The 15,166-nt window shown below is 42.2% G+C and overlaps 1 protein-coding gene across 6 annotated transcripts in view; it reads right to left on the reverse strand.

The window, feature by feature from the left end:
* Positions 1–15,166, reverse strand: part of PLA2G4F (phospholipase A2 group IVF) — a 569,872-nt gene that overhangs the window by 318,152 nt on the left and 236,554 nt on the right. For 4 of the 6 annotated variants that reach the window (XM_044271892.1, XM_044271891.1, XM_044271897.1 and 1 more), the window contains exon 15: positions 2,535–2,672. The exons of the other annotated variants lie outside the window; for them this stretch is intronic. In XM_044271892.1, coding sequence (XP_044127827.1) covers positions 2,535–2,672 — 138 coding nt within the window. The remainder of the gene's footprint in view (positions 1–2,534; positions 2,673–15,166) is intronic. 6 annotated transcript variants of the gene reach the window in all.

Genomic DNA, 15,166 nt, shown 5'->3' on the forward strand with positions numbered 1-15,166 from the left:
CATGGGGAGGAAAGAGGCACTTGATACTGGCACATGGGGGGTGGGAAGGAGAGAGGCACTTGATACTGGCACATGGGGGGAGATGGCACTATGATACTGGGACATGTGGGGGGGGGGGAGAGGCACTTGATACTGGCACATGATAGGGGCACTTACTGGCACATTATTGGGGGGCATTATGGGGGACACTAGGCCGGCAGCCTATCAGAGGCCGGACACTGAGCGGCATCTACTGGGGCACTATATATGGGGCATTTTATACTGGTACATTTTGGGGGGCACTAGCAGGAAGGGGGGAGAGGAGCACTATGGGGGAAGTTACTGGGGGCACTATATAGGGGTATTTTATACTGGCACATTTTTTGGGGCACTATGGGGACATTAGCTCAACTGGGGGCATTACAAGGGGGTATTTTTTGCACTGTCACATTATAAGGAGAATTATTACTACTGGGGGGGGGGCATTATGGTGGGTTTTATTACTGTCCCATGGTATGACCCCCTAGTAGCGGCACCAGCCTCTCCCTGCTCTGCTATCCCTCTGCCCCTTCTCCAAATCCTTATTATAAAATCTTTCTCATTAGGATAAAACACAACATCAGCTCCGCCGAGCCCCCGGCCAAAGTGTGGAAGTGGCGTCCGAGATCCCCAAGGACCAAGCCATGTAACTGTAAGTGTTCATGTGGAGTATGTTTATGTTATACACATATAGCTTACACTGTGCCCCACAATATACAGTATACCGCTACACTGTGCCACACAATATACAGTATACCTCTATACTGTGCCTCACAATGTACATTATACCTCTATACTGTGCCCCACAATGTACAGTATACCTCTACACTGTGCCTCACAATATACAGTATACTGCTACACTGTGCCACACAATGTACAGTATACCGCTACACTGTGCCCCACAATATACAGTATACCTCTACACTGTGCCCCACAATATACAGTATACCGCTACACTGTGCCACACAATATACAGTATACCTCTACACTGTGCCTCACAATATACCGCTACACTGTGCCACACAATATACAGTATACCGCTACACTGTGCCTCACAATATACCTCAACACTGTGCCACACAATATACAGTATACCGCTACACTGTGCCTCACAATATACCTCTACACTGTGCCACACAATATACAGTATACCTCTATACTGTGCCACACAATATACAGTATACCTCTATACTGTGCCACACAATATACAGTATACCTCTACACTGTGCCACACAATATACAGTATACCGCTACACTGTGCCAAAGGAGTGGGGTTTACACAGGAGGAGGGAGGTGCGAAGCACGCTGAGGGGGGCCCTTACAAATATTTGCTGTGGGGCCCAGTCACTTCTAGTTACGCCCCTGTCTGACACTATATGGCTCAATTTTCAAACGGATCCATCCCCCATTGACTTTCAATGTAAAGTCTGGACGGATCCGTCTGAAGCTACTTTCACACTTAGAATTTTTTCTACAATATAATGCAGACAGATCCGTTCTGAACGGATCCCATCGTCTGCATTATATGAGCAGATCCGTCTGGGCGGATCCGCTCTGAATGCAAGTGTGAAAGTAGCCTAAGGGGGACATGATTAACCTGTACAAATATATAAACAGACTATACAAAAAAAATATCAAGGGAAGCTATTCTGTGTTAAACCCCCTAAAAAACAAGGGACCACCCCCTACGACTGGAGAAAAAAAGATTCAGTCATAAGAGGCTACAAGAATTCTTTACAGTAAGATCTGTAAATCTCTGGAATAGCCGCAGAAGCTGGTGACAGCAAACACAGTAGATGGCTTCAAAAAAGATTTAGATAATTTTTTAATTCAAAATAACATTGAGGCTTATGACAATGTATAGAAATCTTGTTCTACACACCCATTTCCTTTGGCCCAACCCCTTTTTAAAAGGAAAATGGACACTGATCTAGGGATCGATCCGTGGATCGATATAGCAGGATTAGGCTACTTTCACACTCAGGTTTTGGCTTTCCATTTGTGAGATCCATCATGGGCTCTCACAAAAAGTCCAAAACGGATCAGTTTTGCCCTAATGCATTCTGAATAAAAAAAGGATCTGCTCAGAATGCATCAGTTTGCCTCCGATCAGTCTCCATTCCGCTCTGAAGGCGGACACCAAAACGTTGGCTGCAGGGTTTTGCTGTCTGCTTGACGAAACTGAGCCAAACGGATCCATCCTGGCACACAATGCAAGTCAATGGGGACAGATCTGTTTTCTCTGACACAATCTTGCACAATATGCATTGACTTTCAATCAAGTTCATGACGGATCCGTCTTTGCTATGTTACAGATAATACAAGCGGTTGTATTATTGTAACGGATCCGTTTTTGCTGATCCATAACCGATCTGCCAAAAACGCGAGCGTGAAAGTAGCCTTACAGGTCAGACTTGATGGGCTTTTGTCTTTTTCCAACTATGTAATTAATGCACATTATATCTGTATATGAACTGTAAAGGGGAATGTGCATTCACACAGGCTTCAGCCCTTACCTTGCAAAAAGCAAATCTTGGGTTCTTTTCTCCTGTAAATGAGGTGTCCCATAAAGAACTCGCTGCCAAAATCTTCTGTGCGAATAAATGCTCCATATTTTGGAAATCCAACTTCATGGGGGGTAAATTCGCACCATTCTAACAAAGTACAAAACAGTGAATTACTGCTGCAGAAAATTTAATTTCAAAAGGGCAACTAATGATTATATCCTAGAGATGTGTAAATGGATTCTAATCTGACTTGTTCCAAATTTAATAAAAACTCTGCTTGCAAACATATCCAAAATGTTGGCAATTAATTTTGAATACATTGCGCAAAACAGTACCTGCCATTTTACATTTGTATTTCAGCACACTAGTGGGGAAAACAGGGCAGATAACATGAATATGGAGGATGACATGACCCTGGACAAGGCCCTGTCTGGTAGTTTTGGACACAATACTTTGAAGACAGCCTGACAGACAATCAGGAGGGAGGATATTGGCTGGTCCAGAGATGCAATTCTGAGCTCAGCCACTGATGTGATCATATTAGAGATAGAGAAGATTTATTTTGTTCGGTAGATTGAATCACTTCATTGAAATGTTTTATCATTGGAGACAGGATAGGGGCAGTTATTGTAGGTCTGCAGGGCTAGAGTTGTTTATAACTGCATATGTGTTGCACTGCACAAGACAAATACATACACTTTTAAACAGACCGTTTTTTATGTGTAGAAGCTAGCCTTTTTTTCAGCAAAACCCTGTTGCAAAGCTTCTACAGTTAATAAGTGTGCACTAAAGTGTGCTGCTTACTATCAGGTGAGGACTGATAGTAAGCAGCTGTTGGTGGGCGATTCCACCATAAGAGGTGTGAAGTTTGAGGAGAATGGTGTTGTGAGATGTCTCCCTGGTGCTACCGCTAGCAGGGATAGACAACGGATCCTTAATATTGTTAGGCAAGCAAAGCAGTAAAGGGAAGTGGATGTTATTGTCCATCTTGGGACAAACGATCTGGCTTGCAATGAGGTTTCAAAGGTGAAAGAAGCTTTTCACACACTTGGAAAGGATATACGGGAGGTTGCATCAACTGTTCCATTCTCTGCAGTTTTGCCTGTGAATAACGTTCAGCATGACACGAAGATGCGCATTAAGGAATTCAATGTATGGCTTGGTGAATAGTGTCTGAACCAAGGGTTTGGCTTTGTGTCTCATGTTAGCTCTTGTTGGAATGGAAAAGAACTGTACAAGAAAGATGGTTTGCATCTTTCTCTCAAGGGAACGAATGTCCTCGGTGAACAGTTCCAAGTATTTGCTAAGGAGCATTTAAACTAGGAAAGGGGGGCAAAAAAATGATAATCCAGCAGTCCAACTGCCCCCCGGAACAATGCCAGAAGATGCCAGTAGCACAAAGGTTAAGAAATGACCAGCTCAGATTCTTGTCTACAAATGCTCACAGTTTAGGGAATAAGATCAATGAACTTGAGGCTAAAATGGCATCTGAGAATATAGATGTAGTGGCTGTTACTGAGACGTGGTTCAAGGGGAGTAATGACTAAGATATATCAATACCAGGGTTCTCTCTATACAGGAAAGACAAAGAAGGCAAGAAGGGAGGAGGGGTGACCCTGTATGTGAAAGATAGCATAAAATCTAATTTGATACAAGTTAGTGAGAACAATTTATAGTCAGTTTGAGTAACCTTGCAGCTTGATAATCATAAGGTAACTCGTGTAGGTGTGATATATAGACCACGTAGCCAAGTCAAAGAATTTGATGATCTACTAGTTGAGGAAATAGCTAAAATGACATTGAAGAGGGAAGTTATCATTACGGGAGACTTCAATCTTCCAGATGTAAACTGGAAAACAAAAAATAGCTAGTTCTGCCAGGAGTACAGATATTCTAAATTCTCTACTGGGATTATCTCTAAAGCAAGAGGAGCCATTCCGGAAGGAGGCCATTTTAGATTTAGTATTTACAAATTAGAATTTGGTATATGATATTACTGTAGGGAAAAGCTTGGGATCTAGTGATCACCAGTCAGTGTGGTTTACTATAAGTACAGTGACCGAGTAACACCACACAAAAACAAAAGTTTTAAAAAACTGACTTTTCTAAAATTAGATTAACGGTATACAAGTCGCTATCAGATTGGAACAGTTTAATTGGAGTCCAGGAGAAATGGCACTACTTAAAAGTGGCACTATTGAAGGCAACAGAAAATTGCATTAGGCTTGTCAGTAAAAGCAAAAAAAAGGAAGAGATCACTGTGGTACTCACCAGAAGTGGCCAAAATCATTAAAAACAAAAAGATAGCATTTAGGAATTATAAAAAAATAAAAAATAAAAAAAAGAAAACGAGGATGACAGGCAAATTTATAAGATTAGGCGGAGAGAGGCCAAACAAGTTATAAGAGCTTCTAAAGCACAGGCAGAAGAGAAATTAGCTCAGTCAGGGAAAAAGGCGATAAAGGCATTCTTGAGATACATAAATGAAAAAGGAAACTAAAATAAGGAATTACCAAATTAAAAACAAAAGAAGGAAGGTATATGGAAGAAGATAAAGAACTAGCTGACTGCCTTAATGAATACTTCTGTTCAGTTTTTACAAAGGAAAATGAAGGAAAAGGACCTCAGTTAGGAAAGAAGACTAATAAATCTTTTGATGCATGTGTCTTTACAGAGGAAGAGGTTCTAAGTCAGCTGTCTAAAATTAATACAAATAAGTCACAGGGGACTGATGGGATACACCCAAAGCTATTAAAAGAGTTCAGCGGTGAACTAGCAAAACCATTAACAGATTTATTTAACCAATCACTGGCAACAGGAGTCGTCCCAGAAGATTGGAAATTAGCAAATGTTGTGCCCATTCACAAAGAAGGTAGTAGGGAGGAATCGGGCAATTATAGGCCAGTAAGCCTGGCATCAATAGTGGGGAAATAAATGGAAACCATACTTAACCACTTCAGCCCCCCTAGCTTAATGACCAGACCACTTTTTACAATTCTGCACTACACTACTTTCACCGTTTATTGCTCGGTCATGCAACTTACCACCCAAATGAATTTTTCTTCTCACTAATAGAGCTTTCATTTGGTGGCATTTCATTGCTGCTGACATTTTTACTTTTTTTGTTATTAATCGAAATTTACCAACATTTTTGCCAAAAAATTTCATTTTTCACTTACAGTTGTAAAATGTTTAAAAAAAAAAAACAACATTTCTATATAAATTTTTCTCAAAATTTATTGTACTACATGTCTTTGATAAAAAAAAATGTTTGGGTAAAAAAAATGGTTTGGGTAAAAGTTATAGCGTTTACAAACTATGGTACAAAAATGTGAATTTCCGCATTTTGAAGCAGCTCTGACTTTCTGAGCACCTGTCATGTTTCCTGAGGTTCTACAATGCCCAGACAGTAGAAAAACCCATTTTGGAAAGTAGACACCATAAGGAATTTGCTGATGGGCATAGTGAGTTCATAGAACTTTTTATTTTTTGTCACAAGTTAGTGGAAAATGCAGATTTTTTTTTTCCTACAAAGTCTCACATTCCACTAACTTATGACAAAAAATAAAAACTTCCATTAATTCACTATTCCCATCACGGAATACCTTGGGGTGTCTTCTTTCCAAAATGGGGTCACTTGTGGGGTAGTTATACTGCCCTGGCATTTTAGGGGCCCTAATGCGTGAGAAGTAGTTTGAAATTCAAATGTGTAAAAAAAAGTCCTGTGAAATCCTAAAGGTGCTCTTTAGAATTTGGGCCCCTTTGCCCACCTAGGCTGCAAAAAAGTGTCACACATGTGGTATCGCCGTATTTTTACATATACCCATGCTGGGTGAGAGAAATATCTCTCTAAAAGTCAACTTTTCCCATTTTTTTTATACAAAGTTGTCATTATTATAATTTACGCATTTGGATTCCGTGAGGGGTATGGTGAGTTCATGTGAGATTTTATTTTTTGTCACAAGTAAGTCGAATACGAGACTTTGTAAGAAAAAACAAAAAACAATTTCCGTTAACTTGTGCCAAAAAAATGTTTTAATGGAGCCTTACAGGGGGGTGATTGTCATTGATCACCCCCCTGTAAGGCTCTATTCAGACGTCCATGTGTTTTGCGGATCTGCGGTGTCAGTGTTTTACGGATCCATGGATCCGCAAAACACATATGGACGTCTGAATGGAGCCTTACAGGGGGGTGATCAATGACAGGGGGTGATCACCCCATATAGGCTCCATTCAGACGTCCGTATGTGTTTTGCGGATCCGATCCATGGATCCGTAAAACACATACGGACGTCTGAATGGAGCCTTACAGGGGGGTGATCAATGGGGAAGGGGGTGATCAGGGAGTCTATATGGGGTGATCAGGGGTTAACAAGGGGTTAATAAGTGACAGGGGGGGTGTAGTGTAGTGTGGTGCTACATATTACAGAGCTGCCTGTGTCCTCTGGTGGTCAATCCACGCAAAAGGGACCACTAGTGGACCAGGTAGCGGGTATATTAGAAGCTGTTATCAAAACAGCGTCTAATATACCTGTTAGGGGTTAAAAAAAAAACGCATCTACAGCGAGCCAGCGAACGATTGCCGCTGGCAGGCTGTAGATCCACTCGCGCGCGCGTTCACAGGAAATCTCGCGTCTCGCTGGAGGACGCGCCGATGCATCCAGGAGGAATTACAGGGCCCCCGCCAGGACGCAATCCTGCGTACGGCGGTCCTGAGAAGGTTAAGGAGAGGATTGTGGAACATCTAAAATCCCATGGATTGAAAGATGAAAAACAGCATGGGTTTACTTCAGGGAGATCATGTCAAACTAATCGTATCGATTTTTTTGATTGGGTGACTGCTAAAATAATAGATGGCGGAGGTGCAGTAGACATCGCTTATCTAGACTTTAGTAAGGCTTTTGATACTGTCCCACATAGAAGGCTTATCAATAAATTACAGTCATTGGGCTTGGACTCCCATATTGTTGAATGGATTAGGCAGTGGCTGAGGGACAGGCAACAGAGGGTTGTAGTCAATGGAGTATATTCAGACCAAGGTCTTGTTACCAGTGGGGTACCTCAGGGATCTGTTCTGGGACCCGTATTGTTTAATATCTTTATCAGCGAAATTGCAGAAGGCCTCGATGGTAAGGTGTGTCTTTTTGCGGATGACACAAAGATTTGTAACAGGGTTGATGTTCCTGGAGGGATACACCAAATGGAAAAGGATTTAGGAAAACTAGAGGAATGGTCAAAAATCTGGCAACTAAAATGTAATGTTGATAAGTGCAAGATAATGCACCTGGGACGTAAAAACCCAAGGGCAGAATATAAAATCAGTGATACAGTCCTAACCTCAGTATCTGAGGAAAGGGATTTAGGGATCATTATTTCAGAAGACTTAAAAGTAGGCAGACAATGTCATAGAGCAGCAGGAAATGCTAGCAGGAGGCTTGGGTGTATAGCAAGAGGAATTACCAGTAGAAAGAGGGATGTGCTCATGCCGCTCTACAGAGCACTAGTGAGACCTCATTTGGAGTATTGTGCTCGGTACTGGAGACCATGGGCCAGATTTATCATTACTCTGACAGCTCACTCCACTTTCACATATGGCTAAAGTCAGTTTTAGCCAAGTCAGATTTATGATCGGCCCTTTAAGACTGTAATAAATGTGGTTTGACGGTAGCAGTTTATCCGTCAGTAAGCAGCTTTACAAAAGTCGCATGTTTTTATGAAAATGTTGCACGTTTTTATGAAAAAGTCGCATGTTCTATTAAAAAGTCTCATAAGATAAGCATGGTCCTCACTGGAGTGAAATTGCGACTTTTTTGCGACTTTTTAAATAGTCCTAATAGTAAATCTTTCTAAAGATTCATTTACATAAGAAAACACGCCCACTTTCAGAAAACTGGCGAGTATAGTGCAAAGCAGAAAAAAGTCGGAAATTTGTGCGCAGTTTTAGCGTTTGTGCATTTTTTCACTCCATTATTCTGACTTGAGCTAATGATAAATCTGGCCCCATATCTCCAGAAGGATATTGATACTTTGGAGAGAGTTCAGAGAAGAGCTACTAAACTGGTACATGGATTGCAGGATAAAACTTACCAGGAAAGATTAAAGGACAGAGGGGATATGACAGAAACTTTTAAATACATGAAGGGAATCTACAAGGTAAAAGAGGAGAGAATATTTAAAAGACGAAAAACTGCTACAAGAGGACATATTTTTAAATTAGAGGGGCAAAGATTTAAAAGTAATATCAGGAAGTATTACTTTACTGAGAGAGTAGCTGATGCATGGAATAGTCTTCCTGCAGAAGTGGTAGCTGCAAATACAGTGAAGGAGTTTAAGCATGCATAGTAACATAGTAACATAGGACATAAGGCCGAAAAAAGACATTTGTCCGTCCAGTTCGGCCTGTCATCCTGCAAGTTGATCCAGAGGAAGGCAAAAAAAAACCCTGTGAGGTAGAAGCCAATTTTCCTCACTTTAGGGGAATAAAAATTCCTTCCCGACTCCAATCAGGCAATCAGAGTAAATCCCTGGATCAACGACCCCTCTCTAGTAGCTATAGCCAGTAATATTATTACGCTCCAGAAATACATCTAGGCCCCTCTTGAATTCCTTTATTGTACTCCCCATCACCACCTCCTCAGGCAGAGAGTTCCATAGTCTCACTGCTCTTACCATAAAGAATCCTCTTCTATGTTTGTGTACAAACCTTCTTTACTCCAGACACAGAGGATGTCCCCTCGTCACAGTCACCGTCCTGGGAATGAATAGATGATGGGATAGATCTCTGTACTGACCCCTGATATATTTATACATATTAATTAGATCTCCTCTCAGTCGTCTTTTTTTCTAAAGTGAATAACCCTAATTTTGATAATCTTTCAGGGTACTGTAGTTGCCCCATTCCAGTTATTACTTTAGTTGCCCTCCTCTGGACCCTCTCCAGCTCTGCTATGTCTGCTTTGTTCACTGGAGCCCAGAACTGTACACAGTACTCCATGTGTGGTCTGACTAATGATTTGTAAAGTGGTAGGACTATGTTCTCATCACGGGCATCTATGCCCCTTTTGATGCAACCCATTATCTTATTGGCCTTGGCAGCAGCTGCCTGACACTGTTTTTTGCAGCTTAGTTTGCTGTTTATTAAAATTCCTAGATCTTTTTCAATGTCAGTGTTACCGAGTGTTTTACCATTTAATAAGTACGGGTGACTTTCATTATTCCTTCCCATGTGCATAACTTTACATTTGTCAGTGTTAAACCTCATCTGCCACTTATCTGCTCAAGCCTCCAATCTGTCCAGGTCCATCTGCATGGTATAGGCATAAGGCCATCCTTCATATAAGATATACAGGCCAGGGGCTATCCATAGTATTCAGTATATTGGGCAGAGTAGACGGGCCAAATGGTTCTTATCTGCCGACACATTCTATGTTTCTATATCATAGTGTCACCAGCACATATTATGGCCACAGAGGCTCTACAGTTGTGCATTTTGCCCCCAAAAAACCCTGTTGCAAAAATTCCACAGTTTATAGGTGTAGAAATAAGAATATTTTAGTACATCATCAGCCAGCAGCCCATAGTTTGGTTACAGAAATTGCACAGTTGTGAATTTATTTTCCCAAGAACCTATTTCAAATTTCCACAGTTCATACCGCAAGTGCAGAAAAATGCATATATTTTTGTCTCGGGGGTAGCACGACTGTGCCTTTTCCCCAATTTGTTGCATATTTTGTACAATTGTGTGCATTTAAGCATATTTTAATGCATCACTGACCATCAGCATATACAACTACTCACAAAAAGTTAGGGATTGAAATTGGCTTTCGATTGAAATTTATGAAAATGTAAAAAGTTCACTCTACAGTGATGAAAGTAGGGCATTTAAGTAAAAACATGCAATGGTGATTTCCTCATCTCAATGTATTCAAACAAAAGCCAACAACAGTGTTAGGCATACCCCTACAAAAAATCTCAATGTCTCATTAACTGATCATGTGCCCTTGAGCATCAATTACAGCTTGACAACGACGTCTTATGCTGTTCAGAAGTCGACTTATTGCCTACTGAGGCATGGAATCCCACTCTTCTTGAAGGGAAGCCCTGAAGTCATTCAGGTTCTGGGTAGAGATTAGCAAATAAAAAAATAAAAAAATGATTCAGACAGTTCGCAGACTTTCCCAAAAAGATTTGATTCGATCCAAATTTGTGACAAATTAAAAACTGTGTGACAGGACCAGGGGGAAAGTAGTAGAAGGAGTCTACATTTCACCTAGGTTCCTGTCTTATATGTTCTAAATAGCAGCCAGGGAATAAAAGCAGCAAGGAAAACTAGGTTTTCTTTGTGTGATAGGTTTTTATCAAAAACCTGGTTAGAAGGGCCTGGCTGCTTTGAGCAGGGAGAGTTGGGTGGGTCCTCGCTCCAATTAGCCACTCTAGGTATTCATGGTGACTGTGGTTAATCACCTGAGTGGACTATAAAAGGGGCAGACCGCTCACTAGCTGAGGTCTCTGCTCCTGGGAAAAAGCTCTGATATGAGTACAAAGCAACCATGTGTTTTGGTTTATGGTGCTGAGCATAAGGCTCAGTTTCCTGTAGTTAGGAACTGCTGTATGTATAGACGTAGCGGCCAGACGGCTAGGTATTTCTTTTATGTTGTACTATTTTGTTTAATATTTTTGCCAGCAAAAGCCAAATAAAACTGGCTGCGTCAGTTTCACCATACTTGCTTGGACTGGACTGTGTTTTGTGTGCCTACAGCACCCGTCTATCCCAGGAGACAAGGTAATCCCGTTACAACAGCTTTTTCCTGACTGCTGAGAGCCTGTATATTGGTGTAGAACACTGTACATTGCAGAAACATGCATAGTGAGTCCCCTTCGGTAGTGAAATAGTGTCAGTATAAGGCTACTTTCACACAAACGTTTTTGATAGATCCGTCATGGATCAGCAAAAACGCTTACATCATGATAATACAACCGTTTGCATCGGTTTTGAACAGATCCGGTTGTATTATCTTTAACATAGAGAAGAAGGATTCGGCACTAAAACCATTGAAAGTCAATGGGGGACGGATCTGTTTCTATTGTTTCCGAGAAAACAGATCTGTCCCCACTAACTTACATTGTGAATCATGATGGATCTGTCTTGCTCCGCACCACATTATGGACAGAAAAACACTGCTTGCAGCATTAGGCCCCATGCACACGGCCGTGTTTCACGGCCGTGTGCGGGCCGTGGAACCGCGGCCTGGATCCCTCCTGAGAGCAGGAGCGCACAGCGTCACTGGTTGCTATGACGCCGTGCGCTCCCTGCTGCCGCCACAATACAGTAATACACTGGTATGATCTATACCAGTGTATTACTGTTCTGTGCCGGCAGCAGGGAGCACACAGCGTCATAGCAACCAGTGACGCCGTGCGCTCCTGCTCTCAGGAGGGACCCAGGCCGCGGTTCCACGGCCCGCACACGGCCGTGTGCATGGGGCCTTATTCTGTCCGCAATTGGGACGCAACCAAACAGAACGGAATGCATTCTGGTGCATTCTGTTTAGTTCAGTTCAGTTTTATCCCCATTGACAATGAATGGGGACAAAACGGAAGGGAAAACACAGATGCAAAAGTAGCCTAACATGCAGATGACAGGCATCACTCTTAGAATCACTTCACACTTCACTTATTTGGTCAATTACGGGCCCAAAACTGACCAAATAACTCAAGGATGAACTTATCCTTACAGGTCAATGTTAGCACCAGGTATGAAGAACCGTGCAGAGGCCCAAGATTCTACTATAGAGTGAAAGAGTGCACTCCTTTTACACTGTCGTTAGCCAATTATGTAATTTCTACAGAAACTGTTCTGTTACACGCTGAGAAAAGTAGTGTCCCACTGAAAGAGTGGAGAAGGTGTCAGCAGTAAGTTTGTGTTGATGCCACTGTTTATTTTGCCCTTCTCATCAGTCATAAGAACAACCCCAAAAAATTGGATCCTGTCTTTTGAGCATCCCCCTTCACACAGTCAGCATTTGCTCAGGAATCCATCAGTATTGCTAAGGCCAAAAGAAAACTGGAGTGAATCCAAAACAAAGATGACACGTGATTACAAAGTTTGCATGTTTTGTACCCAATCCTGCTTTTGGCTTCCAAATCATGAGCAAATCCTGATGCAAAATAGGGACTGTGTGATACAGGCCTTATGGATGCTCCAAAGGATTCATTGTGTTTCTCATTTTTCCATCCTACTGAAAGATTAGAAGAATGATAAAATAAATATTGATCTCAACAAGGCCAAACAGGGACAAAGTAGTGAGGTGGCAACAGCATGAGGAGTCAACACAAAGGCCCAGTTACAGAGTGGTGATGGTGGCAAAGGCATTAGGAGTCAACACAGTGGCCCAGTCACAGAGTGGTGAGGGTGGGAACATAGGATGTCTCGATAGTAGTTTATCCTCTCTCTCAGTGGGTGGAAAGACGGCCCCCATTTTGGAACAGTAGTGAGGGTCTAACATGGTGGAGAGCCAGTAGTCATCCCTCTCCTGAATGGTGATAATACAAACCGGATTCCCAAAAAGTTGGGACGCTATACAAATCGTGAATAAATACTGAATGCAATGATGTGGAGGTGCCAACTTCTAATATTTTATTCAGAATAGAACATAAATCACGGAACAAAAGTTTAAACTGAGAAAATGTACCATTTTAAGGGAAAAATATGTTGAATCAGTATTTCATGGTGTCAACAAATCCCCAAAAAGTTGGGACAAGGCCATTTTCACCACTGTGTGGCATCTCCCCTTCTTCTTACAGCACTCAACAGACGTCTGGGGACCGGGGAGACCAGTTTCTCAAGTTTAGAAATAGGAATGCTCTCCCATTCTTGTCTAATACAGGCCTCTAACTGTTCAATCGTCTTGGGCCTTCTTTGTTGCACCTTCCTCTTTATGATGCGCCAAATGATCTCTATAGGTGAAAGATCTGGACTGCAGACTGGCCATTTCAGTACCTGGATCCTTCTCCTACGCAGCCATGATGTTGTGATTGATGCAGAATGTGGTCTGGCATTATCTTGTTGAAAAATGCAGGGTCTTCCCTGAAAGAGATGACGTCTGGATGGGAGCATATGTTGTTCTAGAACCTGAATATATTTTTCTGCATTGATGGTGCCTTTCCAGACATGCAAGCTGCCCATGCCACACGCACTCATGCAACCCCATACCATCAGAGATGCAGGCTTCTGAACTGAGCATTGATAACAACTTGGGTTGTCCTTGTCCTCTTTGGTCCAGATGACATGGCGCCCCAGATTTCCAAAAAGAACTTTGAATCGTGACTCGTCTGACCACAGAACAGTCTTCCATTTTGCCACACTCCATTTTAAATGATCCCTGGCCCAATGAAAACACCCGAGCTTGTGGATCTTGCTTAGAAATGGCTTCTTCTTTGCACTGTAGAGTTTCAGCTGGCAACGGCGGATGGCACGGTGGATTGTGTTCACTGACAATGGTTTCTGGAAGTATTCCTGAGCCCATTCTGTGATTTCCTTTACAGTAGCATTCCTGTTTGTGGTGCAGTGTCGTTTAAGGGCCCGGAGATCACGGGCATCCAGTATGGTTTTACGGCCTTGACCCTATACGCACAGAGATTGTTCCGGATTCTCTGAATCTTCGGATGATGTTATGCACAGTTGATGATGATAGATGCAAAGTCTTTGCAATTTTTCGCTGGGTAACACCTTTCTGATATTGCTCCACTATCTTTCTGTGCCACATTGTGGGAATTGGTGATCCTCTACCCATCTTGGCTTCTGAGAGACACTGCCACTCTGAGAAGCTCTTTTTATACCCAATCATGTTGCCAATTGACCAAATTAGTGTTAATTGGTCTTCCAGCTCTTTGTTATGCTCAAATTAACTTTTTCCAGCCTCTTATTGCTACCTGTCCCAACTTTTGTGGGATTTGTTGACACCGTGAAAATTTGAATTAATGTATTTTTCCTTTAAAATGATACATTTACTTGGATTAAGCGTTTGATCTGTCATCTACGTTCTATCACAAATAAAATATTGACATTTGCCATCTCCACATCATTGCATTCAGTTTTTATTCACAATTTGTTTAGTGTCCCAACTTTTTGGGAATCCGGTTTGTATGTCTGTCACTATGCAAACAACTCAGCATGCACCTGGCCATTTGCACAAGGGACTCCGAGGGACTCCCCGCCTCCAGACTGCCACAGTGTGTAGGGGGTCATCTTCCTGGTGTTCCTCATCTCCCTCTAGCTCCTCATTCTCCTCTCCTGTCACTTCTGCAGAAATACTGGCCATTTCTGTATACATTGCTTGTGCATGAATGTCCTCCTCCAGTTCAGCCTCCACGGGTGGCAGTGAGATGTAGTGGCCACATCTCCTCTCTCCTGGTGACTGACAAATAAAATGGCCTCCTCAAAGGGCTTGAGCAAACGGCAGGTGTCACGCATGAGCTGTCACTGGCCAACGTCAAAGTTACACGGGGAAGTGCTCCTGTCCGCCTGCATCATCAAGAAATCGTATATGGCCTTCCTCTGCTCATATAGTTGGTCCAACATGTGAATGAGGTGATGTGTTGGGGAATGCCATTCTGCCTTTGCAGCTCAAGAAGGGTGTGCT

This window comes from Bufo gargarizans, chromosome 11 (genome assembly GCF_014858855.1).
Source record: "Bufo gargarizans isolate SCDJY-AF-19 chromosome 11, ASM1485885v1, whole genome shotgun sequence".
Lineage (NCBI taxonomy): Eukaryota > Metazoa > Chordata > Amphibia > Anura > Bufonidae > Bufo > Bufo gargarizans.